The sequence below is a fragment of the Haliotis rufescens genome, unplaced genomic scaffold, assembly GCF_023055435.1.
Source record: "Haliotis rufescens isolate VD_foot unplaced genomic scaffold, xgHalRufe1.0.p SCAF_19, whole genome shotgun sequence".
In the NCBI taxonomy this organism is placed as follows: domain Eukaryota; kingdom Metazoa; phylum Mollusca; class Gastropoda; order Lepetellida; family Haliotidae; genus Haliotis; species Haliotis rufescens.
The window spans coordinates 22,646,982-22,663,072 of NW_025963879.1; the positions used below are offsets into that span (position 1 = coordinate 22,646,982).

The window sequence follows — 16,091 nt, forward strand, 5'->3', positions numbered from 1 at the left end:
TGATTTATTATTTTTGTCTAAGTATCTCCTACGTAGGACTTAGTATATCCAACGTAGGACTTAGTACATCCTACGTAGGACTTAGTATCTCCTACGTAGGACTAAGTATCTCCTACGTAGGACTTAGTATCTCCTACGTAGGACTTACTATCTCCTACGTAGGATTTACTATCTCCTACGTTCAGATGTCGCAGCGCTCGCTAAACTGTTAAAGAATTTCTGAATTGATGTACATCTCCTACGTAGGACTGAGTATGGCCTAGAATTACTATCTTCTACGTAGGACTTAGTATCGCCTACGTAGGCCTTAGTATCTGCTACGTGGGAGATAGTAAGTCCTACGTTAGAGATACTTAGTTCTACGTAGAAGATACTAAGTCCTACGTAGGAGATACTAAGTCCTACGTAGGAGATAGTAAGTCCTATGTAGGAGATACTAAGTTCTACGTAGAAGATACTAAGTCCTGCGTAGGTGATACTAAGTCCTACGCGGGAGATACTTAGACAAAAGAAATTCACCGTGGCCCTACTACGCTTCCGTAAAGAGTAGAGTCTTATTTATTGTTATGTTTATTCCACCACCAACACAATGTTTTCAACAACTGAATCCGACCACAAGCTCCCGTGGTGGGGCACACTGCAGGTGGCTGGTCATGGGCTCTTGGTCCTAAGCCAAACCACATGTGCCGTTGTCTATAATGACGGGCATTAAAATAATCAGAGGGTAAAACTTGTCTTAGGACAAGACGAGTAACATGCCCTTGTTTGCACGGTTGGTTGCACATATGTGCGCATGAAGCGCCAAGTGAGCCATGGCACAAATAGTTGGACATGTTTACTTATCATAAAGAGCAACAGAAAACGCCAAAATATTATTATCATTATGATTATGACCGTTTTCATAAACTGATATTCGTTTAAGTTTTTATGACAGCGCCTGCATCCATAATAAACACGAACTGTCGCGATGTGCACGGTTTTCAGGATTTCTATTTGCAGTAAACCTGAAAAAATCAGGGGTTGTGAAGCCTCTAAATCCGGCCCTGATTGTAACTATACTAGCCACATAAAGAAACTGTGCACGGAGAAAATATAGATATAAGGGCACACCGTCCATATATGAAATATAGGTTTGAACACAGCAATTATTGGAGACATTCAAACGCTCATGCACGTGCCATGCGATATGACGTCATTGATTGGGGCCTATGGACGTGCAATGTGTTACTGCACGTGCATCCTGTGCAGCTGTATACAGCATGTGCAACTCAAAATTCGCTGTCACTTTGGAAAGCATGATCTGTGGTCATTCAAAAATTCAAAACTTCTAAGGCGCAGACACAAGCATATCACAAGCAAATCATGCCAAGATTGACAGCTCCACAGCGTCAGAAGCCATTGGAATGATCCGAGCGGGAATGAGGCAGCAACAGGTGGCAACACATTTCCAATGCCATCGTAACACGATATCGGCATTGGTGAGGCGTTATCAGAACACAAATGACGTTGCCGACCACCCACGTTCAGGACGTCCCCGAGTAACGACGCCAAGACAGGACAGATGGATTCGAGTTACACATCTCCGACACAGGTTCCAAACGACAGTAACGACGTCCCAGACAATTCCTGGACTGCGCCGTGTCCATCCCAACACTGTCAGGAATCGTTTACGTCAGTACGGGATTCGACAACGACGCCCTGCCATACGTCCCATCCTGACACACCGTCATCGAGTCAACCGTCTAAGATGGTGTCGAAAGCATGTTCGCCAACCTCGAATATGGTGGAGAAATGTTGTCTTTACAGATGAATTGAGGTACAACATTTCCCACAGTGACGGGCGCCAACGTGTCTACCGGCGTTTGGGAGAACGTTATGAACGCAACTGTATTGTGGAGAGGAATCGTTTTGGAGGTGGCTCTGTGATGATTTGGGGTGGGATAACAGCACGGCACCGAACCCCTTTGGTGGTTGTTCAGGTCAATCTCACCGGTGTTGGCTACAGAGATCAGATTCTGAGGCCTGTGGTCATTCTTTTCCTGCAACGTCATAGCCCGGGATTGACATTTCAACAGGACAACGCTCGTCCTCACACGGCTAGGGTCGCAATGGATTTCCTTCACCATAACAATGTCATGTTACTGCCATGGCCTGCAAATTCTCCAGATCTCTCCCCTATAGAGCATGTGTGGGATGAAATAGAGCGCCGTCTGCGTCGTCTTCCACATCCTCCAGATAACGTCCGTGACTTGGCACAGGATTTGAGGAGGATATGGCAGGCCATTCCCCAGGCCTTCCATGCCCATTTGGTGGACTCCATGCGTCGCCGATGCACTGCTGTGATTCACGCACAGGGTGGTCATACCCGTTATTGACTTTGTGACTTTGTCGTTTGACCCCCTACTCCATTTTGATCTTCTGACGTCATCGTAACATATGTTGTTCAGGTCCCGTTGACATTTTCTTATGGTCCGATCATTCAGCTGCTACAGCGTCTGCATCATTTTGTTCTTGCTGTGTTGTATTTCAATCCTTTATGTGGCTAGTATAGTTGGACATGTTGACTTATAAAGAGCAACAGAAAACGCCAAAATATTATTATCATTATGATTATGACCGTTTTCATAAACTGATATTCGTTTAAGTTTTTATGACAGTGCCTGCATCCATAATAAACACGAACAGTCGCGATTTGCATGGTTTCCGGGATTTCAATTTGCAGTAAACCTGAAAAAATCAGGGGTTGGGAAGCCTCTAAATCCGGCCCTGTTTATAACTAGTTAAGTGTCATGTTCCTCCGTTATTTTCGTCAATGCTGTGCAACGGAGAATTTTCCCTGAGTCGAATTCGCCTCTGGGGTTGGGGGTTGGCTGGGGTGGGGCAGGTCGTGTCACCGGTGGCCCAGTCGTGTAAGGCGCCGAAATTCGCTTTGCAGGGTTGCTGGGCACGTCAGACTACTATGATTGTAGGATCGGATCCCTGTTCGCCCCGGTTGTGTTTCTAGATTTAATACCAGTGCTTGTAGGTTTCACCAAAGCTGTACACGTTTGGGACACGCATCCACATTCACAAACTTCCTACTTAACAAATAACAACTGAGGAGCAAAATATTTGTGTTAAAAGTATAATTTGATTTACAACTTTGAACAAAACTGACGTCCAAAAGAAACTTTAACAACTGAAAATATAAATTTCAGACAAAGTATTTTTTTTTTCATTGAAGTCTATCTAAAACACAATAATAGTGTATGCAGAAAATGTTAATCGTCTGTTACATGTATGCGAGATAACACGCGAAAAACACGTGCACCACGGACAACTGCAAATGCACGTGCGGATAAGGGTATAAAACGATTGCAACGGCAAGTCAGACATCCACAGTGATTAAAAAAAAACACAAAAGAAATGACACGACTCACAGTCGAACAACGTGAACGAGCCTTGGGTATGGTACAGATTGGAGCCACCCACGCCCATATTGCACGAACCTTCGGTTGCTCCCGTGTTGCCGTTACCAACTTGATGCAACGTTACAGACAGACAGGGGGGACCGCTGACAGGCCAAGAACAGGCAGACCCAGGGTGACCACGCCCCATGGTGACCGGTACTTGCGTACCTTGCACCTCCGAAATCGTTTCCTGACAGTGACGTCATCGGCGACAAATGCCTTAGGTCACAGGGTTAGTCGACAGACAGTGGCCAGGAGACTCAGGGCTCATGGAATCAGGGCTTTTAGACCATACTGAGGACAGCTGTTGCCAGCGCAACATCGTCGTCTGCGATTGAGATGGGCCCGGACTGTACGACGTTGGCAACGACGTGACTGGCAGAGGGTTGTCTTCACTTACGAAAGTCGATTCTGTATGTTTAGGGCTGATGGAAGACAACGTGTTTACCGCCGAAGGGGTGAACGAACGGCGGCGTGTTGCGTGCAGGAGGTCGTACCAAAAGGTGGAGGGAGTGTCATGGTGTAGGGAGGGACCTGTGGCCATGAGAGGACACCGCTGGTCATCGTTGACGGAAGCTTGACAGCTCAGCTTTACATGGATAACATTCTTCGTCCAGTTGTCCTACCATTTCTCCAAATGCAGCCACGTGGTGTCATTTATCAGCATGACAACGCTAGAGCCCATACAGCCAGAATTGTCACGCAGCCAACAACGTCAACGCCCTGCCGTGGCCTGCACGCTCACCCGACATGTCCCCCATAGAACACCTCTTGGACTTGATGGATCGTCGTGTTCGACAACGACCACACTCTCCAGCCAACCGGCAAGAACTGATCTTGGCCCCCCAAGAAGAATGGCGTCATATCCCAGGTGACCTCATCAGACGACTGACTTTTTCTGTGCGTCGAAGAGTTTTTGCGTGTATTGAGGCATTTGGTGGTCACACACACTACTAATGACTTGTTATTGAACGTGAGCGTTTGTTTATGTACTCTGCCTATTGTCCATGATTCTGAAAGCTCGAGTTTTGTACCACACCCAACTTTGGGGGGCTCTGACGTCATTCTCGGTCGTGGTATGATTGTCATTTTCAGTGTTGATTATGTTGATATATTGATCTTCTCAATACACTTTACTTCATGCATGTATGTTTTGTTCTTTTTTAGCAAGAGCGATTTCAAACTCTGGTAAAGTTTCTTTTGGACGTCAGTTTATTTACGAAATTTGCTCGCATAATCCACAACTGTCAATGAGTATCATGTACATCTTATCTTTGAAGTTTGAAGTTTTTCAATATTTCAAACTTTTCAATATTTCAAAAGTCTTCAATTTCCAATTACATAATGAACGAACTCGGTATGCTTTCTTTTGCCACTCAGTTTAGCTTCTGTTGTGCGCGTGATGCACTTTTACCCATAAGACAGGATCTTATCAACACTTTTCCTTTTTTATTCCAGGTTTACCAAAGGGAGTGTATGCAAATGGACAGTTGGACTGATTGGAGCATTTATTTTCCTTGTAACTGTGAAAAAGTTAGCCATAGAGACAAAACACGACAAAGAGGATGCTCTCAGTCGGCAAGATTATGAAAAAAGGCGTATATTCAAGGTGAGTATATAACTGCAGAACGATCGTCAATATTTATTGAATCCAAATGGGATTCGAACCCAGGGTCCCCTCCAGGCGAGCGTTCATTAGTCACTGTCTCTTTACATTTAACAATAATGAGTCAGGGGTAAGTGATCTACGACGCCGAAATTTGCTGTTCAGAGTTGGGCCTCTTAGCTGTACCAGGATACGCTGATCGTGGTTCAAATTCAAGATAAATCAAGAGTAATATACCTGGAATATTAGCTTTCTGACCACTCGGACACCCCAGGAATCTGTGATCGTGGGTTCGAATCGCAGATCGCCTGATTATGTGTCTAGGTCTGGCTAGCTGTGCTACTGGCTTTCACGACAGTGGTAAACGTGAATAATATTTAAAGCGGCTCTAAACCCTACTCTCCCACTCTGATAATGTAACCATATCATGACACATAATTATATGGAAACATTTATCCGAGCAGCAAAAAATTACATTGGTGATTATTTGTCTGATGGTTAAGGCGTCACCACAAGAGGACACAGGTTAGGAAACTGCCAAATGTTTGGTGAGGCGAAGGTCGCGTCCAAGATTATTGCACTTATATAGCGACGTGCATGCACGTGTGTGTGTGTGGCTGCCTGTACTAGTCCGGACTGATGCCGATTTATAGTGATAGCCCACTGAGATACCATGCCGCAGCCCCGAGCCGACCAGTCCTTGTTTTAGCACCTTAATGCCGAGCGCCAGACAGGGTAACAACAAGTACCATATTTTAACGTCTTTTGGTATGACGCGGCCGGGGATCGAACCCAGGACCTTCCGCTCTAAGGGCGGACGCTCTACCTCTAGACCACGGAGGCAGTTCCAAATGTTTAGCAACGAACAGATGATTTGTTTGTTATGACCAATTGTTTGTGCGAACTCGGTGGTCGACCGTCACTGTCACGAGATCTTTTCTCTTTCAGGAAGGGCATGACAGGAAACTTCTTAAAAAAGAATCCAACCACGAATTAATAAACAACGAAGACCCTTTTAAAATACCATCGGATGACATCCTAAAGAGCATGACATACGAAGAAATAGCGGCTCTTTATCACGGGTAAATATATAAAATATCATTTCTTCTAATATGTATCACATGTAACCCTCCTCCCTAAACTCTCTGTATCACAGGTAACCTCCTCTATCATCTGTCTGTATCACAGGTAACCCTCCTCTCTCCTCTGTCTATATCACAGGTAACCTCCTCTCTCACCTGTCTACATCACAGGTTGCCATCCTCTCTCACCTGTCTATATCACATATAAAAATATCACAGATAACCCTCCTCTCTCCCCTGTCTATATCACATGTAACCCTCCTCTCTCACCTGTCTATATCAAAGGTTGCCATCCTCTCTCACCTGTCTGTATCACAGGTAACCCTCCTATCTCCCCAATGTCTATATCACATGTAACCCTCCTCTCCCCCCTGTCTGTATCACAGGTAACCCTCCTCTCTCCCCTGTCTATATCACAGGTAACCCTCCTCTCTCCCCTGTCTATATCACATGTAACCCTCCTCTCCCCCCTGTCTGTATCACAGATAACCCTCCTCTCTCACCTGTCTATATCACAGGTAACCCTCCTCTCTCCCCTGTCTATATCACAGGTAACCCTCCTCTCTCCTCTGTCTATATCACAGGTAACCCTCCTCTCTCACCTGCCTATATCACAGGTTGCCCTCCTCTCTCCCCTGTCTATATCACAGGTAACCCCCCTCTCTCCCCTGTCTATATCACATGTAACCCTCCTCTCTCCCCTGTCTATATCACAGATAACCTCCTCTCTCCCCTGTCTATATCCCAGGTAACCTCCTCTCTCCCCTGTCTGTATCACAGGTTGCTCTCCTCTCTCCCCTGTCTATATCACAGGTAACTCCTCTCTCACCTGTCCGTATCACAGGCTGCCCTCCTCTCTCCCCTGTCTATATCACAGGTAACCTCCTCTCTCACCTGTCCGTATCACAGGCTGCCCTCCTCTCTCACCTGTCTGTATCACAGGTAACCCTCCTCTCTCACCTGTCTGTATCACAGGTAACCCTCCTCTCTCACCTGTCTGAATCACAGGTAACCCTCCTCTCTCCCCTGTCTATATCACAGGTAACCCTCCTCTCTCACCTGTCTGTATCACAGATAACCCTCCTCTCTCACCTATCTGTATCGCAGGTAACCTCCTCTCTCCCCTGTCTATATCACAGATAACCCTCCTCTCTCACCTGTCTATATCACAGGTAACCCTCCTCTCTCACCTGTCTGTATCACAGGTAACCCTCCTATTTCACTTGTCTGTATCACAGGTAACCCTCCTCTCTCACCTGTCTGTATCACAGGTAACCCTCCTCTCTCCCCTGTCTATATCACAGGTAACCCTCCTCTCTCACCTGTCTGTATCACAGGTAACCCTCCTCTCTCACCTGTCTGTATCACAGGTAACCCTCCTCTCTCACCTGTCTGAATCACAGGTAACCCTTCTCTCTCTCACCTGTCTATATCACAGGTAACCCTCCTCTCTCACCTGTCTGTATCACAGGTAACCCTCCTATTTCACTTGTCTGTATCACAGGTAACCCTCCTCTCTCACCTGTAAATATGACCGTCCTGTCTGACCCTTATCTCTCACCTAACTGTATCACAAGTAAGCCCTCATATCTGACCCGCCTGTGTCACAGGTAACCTCCTCTCTCTCACCTGTCTGGATCACAGGTAACCCTCCTCTCTCACCTGCCTGTATCCCAGATAACCCTCCCCTCTCACCTGACTGTATTACAGGTAACCCTCCCCTCTCACCTGTCTGTATCACAGGTAACCCTCCTATTTCACTTGTCTGTATCACAGGTAACCCTCCTCTCTCACAGGTAACCTCATATCTTACCCGCCTGTGTCACAGGTAACCTCCTCTCTCTCACCTGTCTGGATCACAGGTAACCCTCCTCTCTCACCTGCCTGTGTCACAGGCAACCTGCACTCTGACCTGTCTGTATCACAGGTGACCCTCCCCTTTCACCTGTCTGTATCCCAGGTAACCCTCCCCTTTCACCTGACTGTATTACAGGTAACCCTCCACTCTAACCTGTCTGTATCACAGGTAACCCTCCTCTCTCATCTGTCTGTATCACAGGTAACCCTCCTATTTCACCTGTCTGTATCACAGGTAACCCTCCCCTCTCACCTGACTGTATTACAGGTAACCCTCCACTCTCACCTGTCTGTATCACAGGTAACCCTCCTTTCTCATCTGTCTGTATCACAGGTAACCCTCCTATTTCACTTGTCTGTATCACAGGTAACCCTCCTCTCTCACCTGTAAATATGACCGTCCTGTCTGACCCTTATCTCTCACCTAACTGTATCACAAGTAAGCCCTCATATCTGACCCGCCTGTGTCACAGGTAACCTCCTCTCTCTCACCTGTCTGGATCACAGGTAACCCTCCTCTCTCACCTGCCTGTATCCCAGATAACCCTCCCCTCTCACCTGACTGTATTACAGGTAACCCTCCCCTCTCACCTGTCTGTATCACAGGTAACCCTCCTATTTCACTTGTCTGTATCACAGGTAACCCTCCTCTCTCACAGGTAACCTCATATCTTACCCGCCTGTGTCACAGGTAACCTCCTCTCTCTCACCTGTCTGGATCACAGGTAACCCTCCTCTCTCACCTGCCTGTGTCACAGCCAACCTGCACTCTGACCTGTCTGTATCACAGGTGACCCTCCCCTTTCACCTGTCTGTATCCCAGGTAACCCTCCCCTTTCACCTGACTGTATTACAGGTAACCCTCCACTCTAACCTGTCTGTATTACAGGTAACCCTCCACTCTCACCTGTCTGTATCACAGGTAACCCTCCTTTCGCATCTGTCTGTATCACAGGTAACCCTCCTATTTCACTTGTCTGTATCACAGGTAACCCTCCTCTCTCACCTGTAAATATGACCGTCCTGTCTGACCTCACTGTGTCAGAGATTATCTACTATTAATTGTCTGTATCACAGATACTCCTTTTGGCGTGTAAATGAATGAACTTTTAGGAGGTAAACATATAGTTCTCAAGATTTTGTTCCCAGTCGAAAACTACCATGGAAGAAATGAAAAAAAAGGTTATTTCGCTGAAGTGTTTTATTTTACAGACTCATAATTGGGTTTTCATTTTAGGTATGTGGATAATGTTGGTGTGCTGTGTAGAAACATCGTCCGCCTGGGTAAACTGAAGGACGGTGGATGGGAAGTGTGTCACGATCAGCAATACAGGCCCCCCAACAATTGCCTGGTCTACTCTGCCGGGTAAATACTGTAAATACACGTGTCTAGTCTACTCTGTCGGGTTAATAATCCACATTACTATACAGCCCTCCAGCAAGTGTCTAGTCTACTCTGTCAGGTAAACACTTCACATTACTATACAGTACCTCCAGCAAGTTTCTAGTCCACTCTGTCCGGTAAACACTTCACATTACTATACAACCCCTCCAGCAAGTGTCTTGTCTACTCTGTCGGGTAAACACTTCACATTACTATACAACCCCTCCAGCAAGTGTCTTGTCTACTCTGCCATGTAAACACTTCACATTACTATACAGTCCCACCAGCAAGTGTCTAGTCTACTCTGTCGGGTAAATACTTCTCATTACTATACAACCCCTCCAGCAAGTGTCTAGTCTACTCTGTCGGGTAAACACTTCACATTACTATACAGCCCCTCCAGCAAGTGTCTATTCTACTCTGTCGGGTAAACACTTCACAGTACTATACAGTCCCTCCAGCAAGTGTCTAGTCTACTCTGTCAGGTAAACACTTCACATTACTATACAGTACCTCCAGCAAGTGTCTAGTCTACTCTGTCAGGTAAACACTTCACGTTACTATACAGTCCCTCCAGCAAGTGTCTAGTCTACTCTGTCAGGTAAACACTTCACATTACTATACCGTCCCTCAGCAAGTGTCTAGTCCACTCTGTCCGGTAAACACTTCACATTACTATACAACCCCTCCAGCAAGTGTCTTGTCTACTCTGTCGGGTAAATACTTCACATTACTATGCAGTCCCTCCATCAAGTGTCTAGTCTACTCTGTCGGGTAAATACTTCTCATTACTATACAACCCCTCCAGCAAGTGTCTAGTCTACTCTGTCGGGTAAATACTTCACATTACTATACAACCCCTCCAGCAAGTGTCTTGTCTACTCTGTCCGGTTAATACTTCACATTACTATACAGTCCCACCAGCAAGTGTCTAGTCTACTCTGTCATGTAAACACTCCACATAACTATACAGTCCCTCCAGCAAGTGTCTAGTCTACTCTGTCAGGTAAACACTTCACATTACTATACCGTCCCTCAGCAAGTGTCTATTCTACTCTGTCGGGTAAATACTTCACATTACTATACAACCCCTCCAGCAAGTGTCTAGCCTACTCTGTCGGGTAAATACTTCTCATTACTATACAACCCCTCCAGCAAGTGTCTAGTCTACTCTGTCGGGTAAACACTTCACATTACTATACAGCCCCTCCAGCAAGTGTCTATTCTATTCTGTCGGGTAAACACTTCACAGTACTATACAGTCCCTCCAGCAAGTGTCTTGTCTACTCTGTCAGGTAAACACTTCACATTACTATACCGTCCCTCAGCAAGTGTCTAGTCTACTCTGTCAGGTAAACACTTCACATTTCTATACAGTCCCACCAGCAAGTGTCTAGTCTACTCTGTCGGGTAAATACTTCACATTACTATACAACCCCTCCAGCAAGTGTCTAGCCTACTCTGTCGGGTAAATACTTCTCATTACTATACAACCCCTCCAGCAAGTGTATAGTCTACTCTGTCGGGTAAACACTTCACATTACTATACAGCCCCTCCAGCAAGTGTCTATTCTATTCTGTCGGGTAAACACTTCACAGTACTATACAGTCCCTCCAGCAAGTGTCTTGTCTACTCTGTCAGGTAAACACTTCACATTACTATACAGTCCCTCCAGCAAGTGTCTAGTCTACTCTGTCATGTAAACACTTCATATTACTATCCAGTCCCACCAGGAAGTATCTAGTCTACTTTATACGGTAAATACTTCACATTACTATCCAGTCCCTCCAGCAAGTGTCTAGTCTACTCTGTCGGGTAAATACTTCACATTACTATACAGTCCCACATGCAAGTGTCTAGTCTACTCTGTCAGGTAAACACTTCACATTTACTATACAGCCCCTCCAGCAAGTGTCTAGTCTATTCTGTCCGGTAAACACTTCACATTCCTATACAACCCCTCCAGCAAGCGTCTAGTCTACTCTGTCCGGTTAATACTTCACATTACTATACAGTCCCACCAGCAAGTGTCTAGTCTACTCTGTCATGTAAACACTCCACATAACTATACAGTCCCTCCAGCAAGTGTCTAGTCTACTCTGTCGGGTAAACACTTCACATTTACTATACAACCCCTCCAGCAAGTGTCTTGTCTACTCTGTCGGGTAAACACTTCAAATTTACTATACAGCCCCTCCAGCAAGTGTCTAGTCTACTCTGTCGGGTAAACACTTCAAATTGCTATACAGCCCTTCCAGCAAGTATCTTGTCTACTCTGTCGGGTAAACACTTCACATTAATATACAGCCCCTCCAGCAAGTGTCTAGTCTACTCTGTCCGGTAAACACTTCACATTCCTATACAACCCCTCCAGCAAGTGTCTTGTCTACTCTGTCCGGTTAATACTTCACATTACTATACAGTCCCACCAGCAAGTGTCTAGTCTACTCTGTCATGTAAACACTCCACATAACTATACAGTCCCTCCAGCAAGTGTCTAGTCTACTCTCTCGGGTAAACACTACACATTACTATACAGTCCCACCAGCAAGTGTCTCGTCTACTCTGTCGGGTAAACACTTCACATTTACTGTACAACCCCTCCAGCAAGTGTCTTGTCTACTCTGTCGGGTAAACACTTCAAATTTACTATACAGCCCCTCCAGCAAGTGTCTAGTCTACTCTGTCGGGTAAACACTTCACATTGCTATACAGCCCTTCCAGCAAGTATCTTGTCTACTCTGTCGGGTAAACACTTCACATTAATATACAGCCCCTCCAGCAAGTGTCTTGTCTACTCTGTCCGGTTAATACTTCACATTACTATACAGTCCCACCAGCAAGTGTCTAGTCTACTCTGTCATGTAAACACTCCACATAACTATACAGTCCCTCCAGCAAGTGTCTTGTCTACTCTGTCGGGTAAACACTTCACATTACTATACAGCCCCTCCAGCAAGTGTCTATTCTACTCTGTCGGGTAAACACTTTACAGTACTATACAGTCCCTCCAGCAAGTGTCTTGTCTACTCTGTCAGGTAAACACTTCACATTACTATACAGTCCCTCCAGCAAGTGTCTAGTCTACTCTGTCCAGTTAATACTTCACATTACTATACAGTCCCACCAGCAAGTGTCTAGTCTACTCTGTCAGGTAAACACTTCACATTACTATACAGTCCCTCCAGCAAGCGTCTAGTCTACTCTGTCGGGTAAACACTCCACATAACTATACAGTCCCTCCAGCAAGTGTCTAGTCTACTCTCTCGGGCAAACACTACACATTACTATACAGTCCCACCAGCAAGTGTCTCGTCTACTCTGTCTGGTAAACACTTCACATTTACTATACAGCTCCTCCAGCAAGTGTCTTGTCTACTCTGTCGGGTAAACACTTGAAATTTACTATACAGCCCCTCCAGCAAGTGTCTAGTCTACTCTGTCGGGTAAACACTTCAAATTACTATACAGCCCCTCCAGCAAGTGTCTAGTCTACTCTGTCGGGTAAACACTTCAAATTACTATACAGCCCTTCCAGCAAGTGTCTAGTCTACTCTGTCGGGTAAACACTTCACATTAATATACAACCCATCCAGCAAGTGTCTAGTCTACTATGTCGGGTAAACACTTCACAATACAATACATCCCATCCAGCAAGTGTCATGTCTACTCTGTCGGGTAAATATTTCACATTACTCTGCAACCCTTCAGAAAGTGTCAGGCCTACTCTGTCGGGTAAACACTTCACATTACTATACAGTCCCTCCAGCAAGTGTCGTGTCTTCTTTAACTTCTATTTAAGCAGATGTGTTCTGTTTCAGGATAAAAAATGACTTTAGTTTTGACGATGCTATAGCAAAGCAGTACGGGTGTGAAGTTCATTCATTTGATCCGAGGTACGTAACGGTTTAGTGTTTCTTGTCATCTTCCAATGCCACTGAAGTTATAGCACAATAAACTGAATAATCATCATAGTTAGATTATACGTTGGCCTGGCGCACATCGTTTGCATGTGTTGGGGACCGACCATACAATATTCACCGGGATGTGTGTATGGGGGATGATTTCGGGTGTCTGTAAGATATTTCTAAAACGAGTGTGTCAAGTACCAGTTATCTTACAACGGCTGCAGCAATCTGTGTCTTACATACCATACCATTTTACCATCAAATAGATGCATATCTTCTCTATTCTCATGATCGCAGCGGTGTATTAATACATAAAACAACGGTAATGTCATCCGGCTTATTGCTAACTACCCATTCCTAGTGTGACCCTCCACAAGAAAGGTTTCCGCCATGTCTGTGGATTATCAAGGCGATGATGATGATTCAAACTGTTCAACCTCAAAGAACATTTATTGAACTCAATAAAACTACAAAGTTTTGATACAGACGTAGGAAACATATCAGTGAGTTACAATCAGGAAAATAGATCCGTCATAATCTGACCTTGGGTCATCACCATGGAGAAGCCAATGACGGTTCCGGAACTCGATCTCACACACATGTCAGGTGTGTAAGAAAATATGCTCCGAACCATGCTCTTAAATTGGAACAAGGTATCTGAGTATGTTTTTCCTTTTATGTTACAGCCTGATTTCTTTCTAGACCATACGACCCAATATATTTTCTCAAATTCCAGCATGACACAAAAGAGCTACAGAAGGAGTGAGCGAGTATTTTTCCATAGCATAGGATTGTCGGACGTTAATGTTCACATCCCAGCCAACAAGACGGGATGGGAGATGCGTACACTGGGAGCAATCAAACAGGAACTTGGCCACGCAAAGGTGAGACAACTCTCTACTCAAACCATATCTTCATTTAAATCTGGAAATTTATTGATTTTTTTTCAGCAATTTAACGACAAGCAGGTGGCGTTATATATTGAAGTCATTTGTGTGACGTTGTCATGTTTTCAAATCCTGGATGAGGCCAACCAGCAGTGTTTAATGATGTGAGCATCGATATACTCCGTGAGGTTTAGGAAAACCAAAATGAGATAACTGTGGCCAAGTGATGACGCACAGTCACTTAATTCTTTAGTCGATTATAAAAATAAAATGATACAACTTAAAAAACAAAAAGGTAAGAGTTCGTATCGATTGATCCTAAACCAGGTCTACATGCAGGTCAACGACGAGGCTGAGATAATAGTCGCTGGTCACCTGTCCCGAAGCACTTTGCACTTCTTGATAGGCGCGGTCGTGTCTAGAGACGTCGAAATGAACGTCAAGCCAATGTCAACCTCATGACATATTTAGCGGTTATGATGTGGGGTGGCATCACTATGACTGAGCGAGCCCCACTCCATATTGGGTAAGAAAGGGTCAGTGGACAGTACTATCGGGAAACATACTGACACCTTTTATTGTCCCGTTTGCAAGACGTGTTGGTCAATGCTCACCTCCAGCAGCATAACATCCCTAGAATGCCATGGCCAGCAATGAGCCAAGACCTTCCCCAAATTAACACGTCTGGGATATGATAGGGAGGCATAGGCCATCGATGACGTTCGCTGATATATATATATTCTCATTGCCCATGAAGTTGACGTTGGCCTTTTTCGATCATTTAGTCGTTCTTGTGTTTGAAAGTAAAACAAATAATTGCATGTTTATGAATTAACTTAGAACTCAGTTATTTCCACCAAAATTGACAATCATCCTTCTCAGTCTTTTAAATATCGGTTTATCATCACGATGGGTCCACATCACACTTGTGATATTATTCATGTTAGTATTTCTTTCAGCGACGTGTCCATGTCTTAAAGATGGACATTGAACACTGGGAATGGAAAGTTCTCCCACAAGCCATTGCAAGCGGCTTCCTGGATGACGTCACCACCCTCGATCTGGAGCTCCACAGCTGGATAAGAAATAAAACGTATATTTACGAGGTCCCAGCTAAAGATTATTTGGAATATTTGAGAACACTGAGACAACTACATCAACTTGGTTTCCGTATTTTCTTAACACACAAGAATCTTGGATCCTGTCAATTCAGATCTAGATTTGGCATGATGAGGACCAGTTGTCAGGAGATCGCTATGGTTCAGACGAAGATTAAGATGGGAATGTAATAAAGGGGTGGAGCTTGTTTAGGCTGCGAAACTCTTGAGTTGTAATAATCAGTTGTATATATAGTCGTTGATTTGTCAATTCATCGGTTGACACAATATTTGAATAAAAGATAAATATTTCTCAATAATACGTTTTTTAAATGTATAGTTAGCTTCCAATTAGTGAAATTTGTTTGTTACGTCACGTCATCATTGATGAAATGTGTCAGCATTGTCATAGTTTAATTGACATTATAAATATGCTGTTAATGTATTTGTATGTGAATGACGCCTTACATACAAAATATCAAAACGAACATATTGTCATTTTCCTGGTCTAGTGGTAGAGCGTCCGTCCGGAGAGCGGAATGTCCGGGGTTCGATCCCCGGCCACGTCCAACCAAAGACGTTAAACGATGGAACTTGTTGTTACCCTGCCTGACCCTCGGCATGTTGAGGATACAACAAGGACTTGTCTGCTCGGAGTCAGTATACTTGTGTCTGAGTGGGGTATTCATGTGCGCCAGTGGGCCAGCACTATAAATCGGCATCAGTCCGGACTAGTACAAGCAGCCACATACACCTGCATGCACGTGGCATATTAAGTGCAATAATCAAGGGACGCTACGTTAAACCCCATTTCACCGCA

General features: G+C 44.8%; 1 protein-coding gene across 1 annotated transcript in view; it reads left to right on the forward strand.

Annotated features, from left to right (window-relative positions):
- LOC124135311 (probable methyltransferase-like protein 24) overlaps positions 1-15,588 on the forward strand; it is a 28,740-nt gene extending 13,152 nt beyond the window's left edge. The window contains exons 2-7 of the mRNA XM_048399003.1: positions 4,908-5,058; positions 6,004-6,137; positions 9,232-9,360; positions 13,201-13,275; positions 14,024-14,171; positions 15,134-15,588. Of these exons, the coding sequence (XP_048254960.1) occupies positions 4,908-5,058; positions 6,004-6,137; positions 9,232-9,360; positions 13,201-13,275; positions 14,024-14,171; positions 15,134-15,463 (967 nt within the window). The 3' untranslated portion in view covers positions 15,464-15,588. The remainder of the gene's footprint in view (positions 1-4,907; positions 5,059-6,003; positions 6,138-9,231; positions 9,361-13,200; positions 13,276-14,023; positions 14,172-15,133) is intronic.
- Positions 15,589-16,091: the final 503 nt, after the last annotated feature.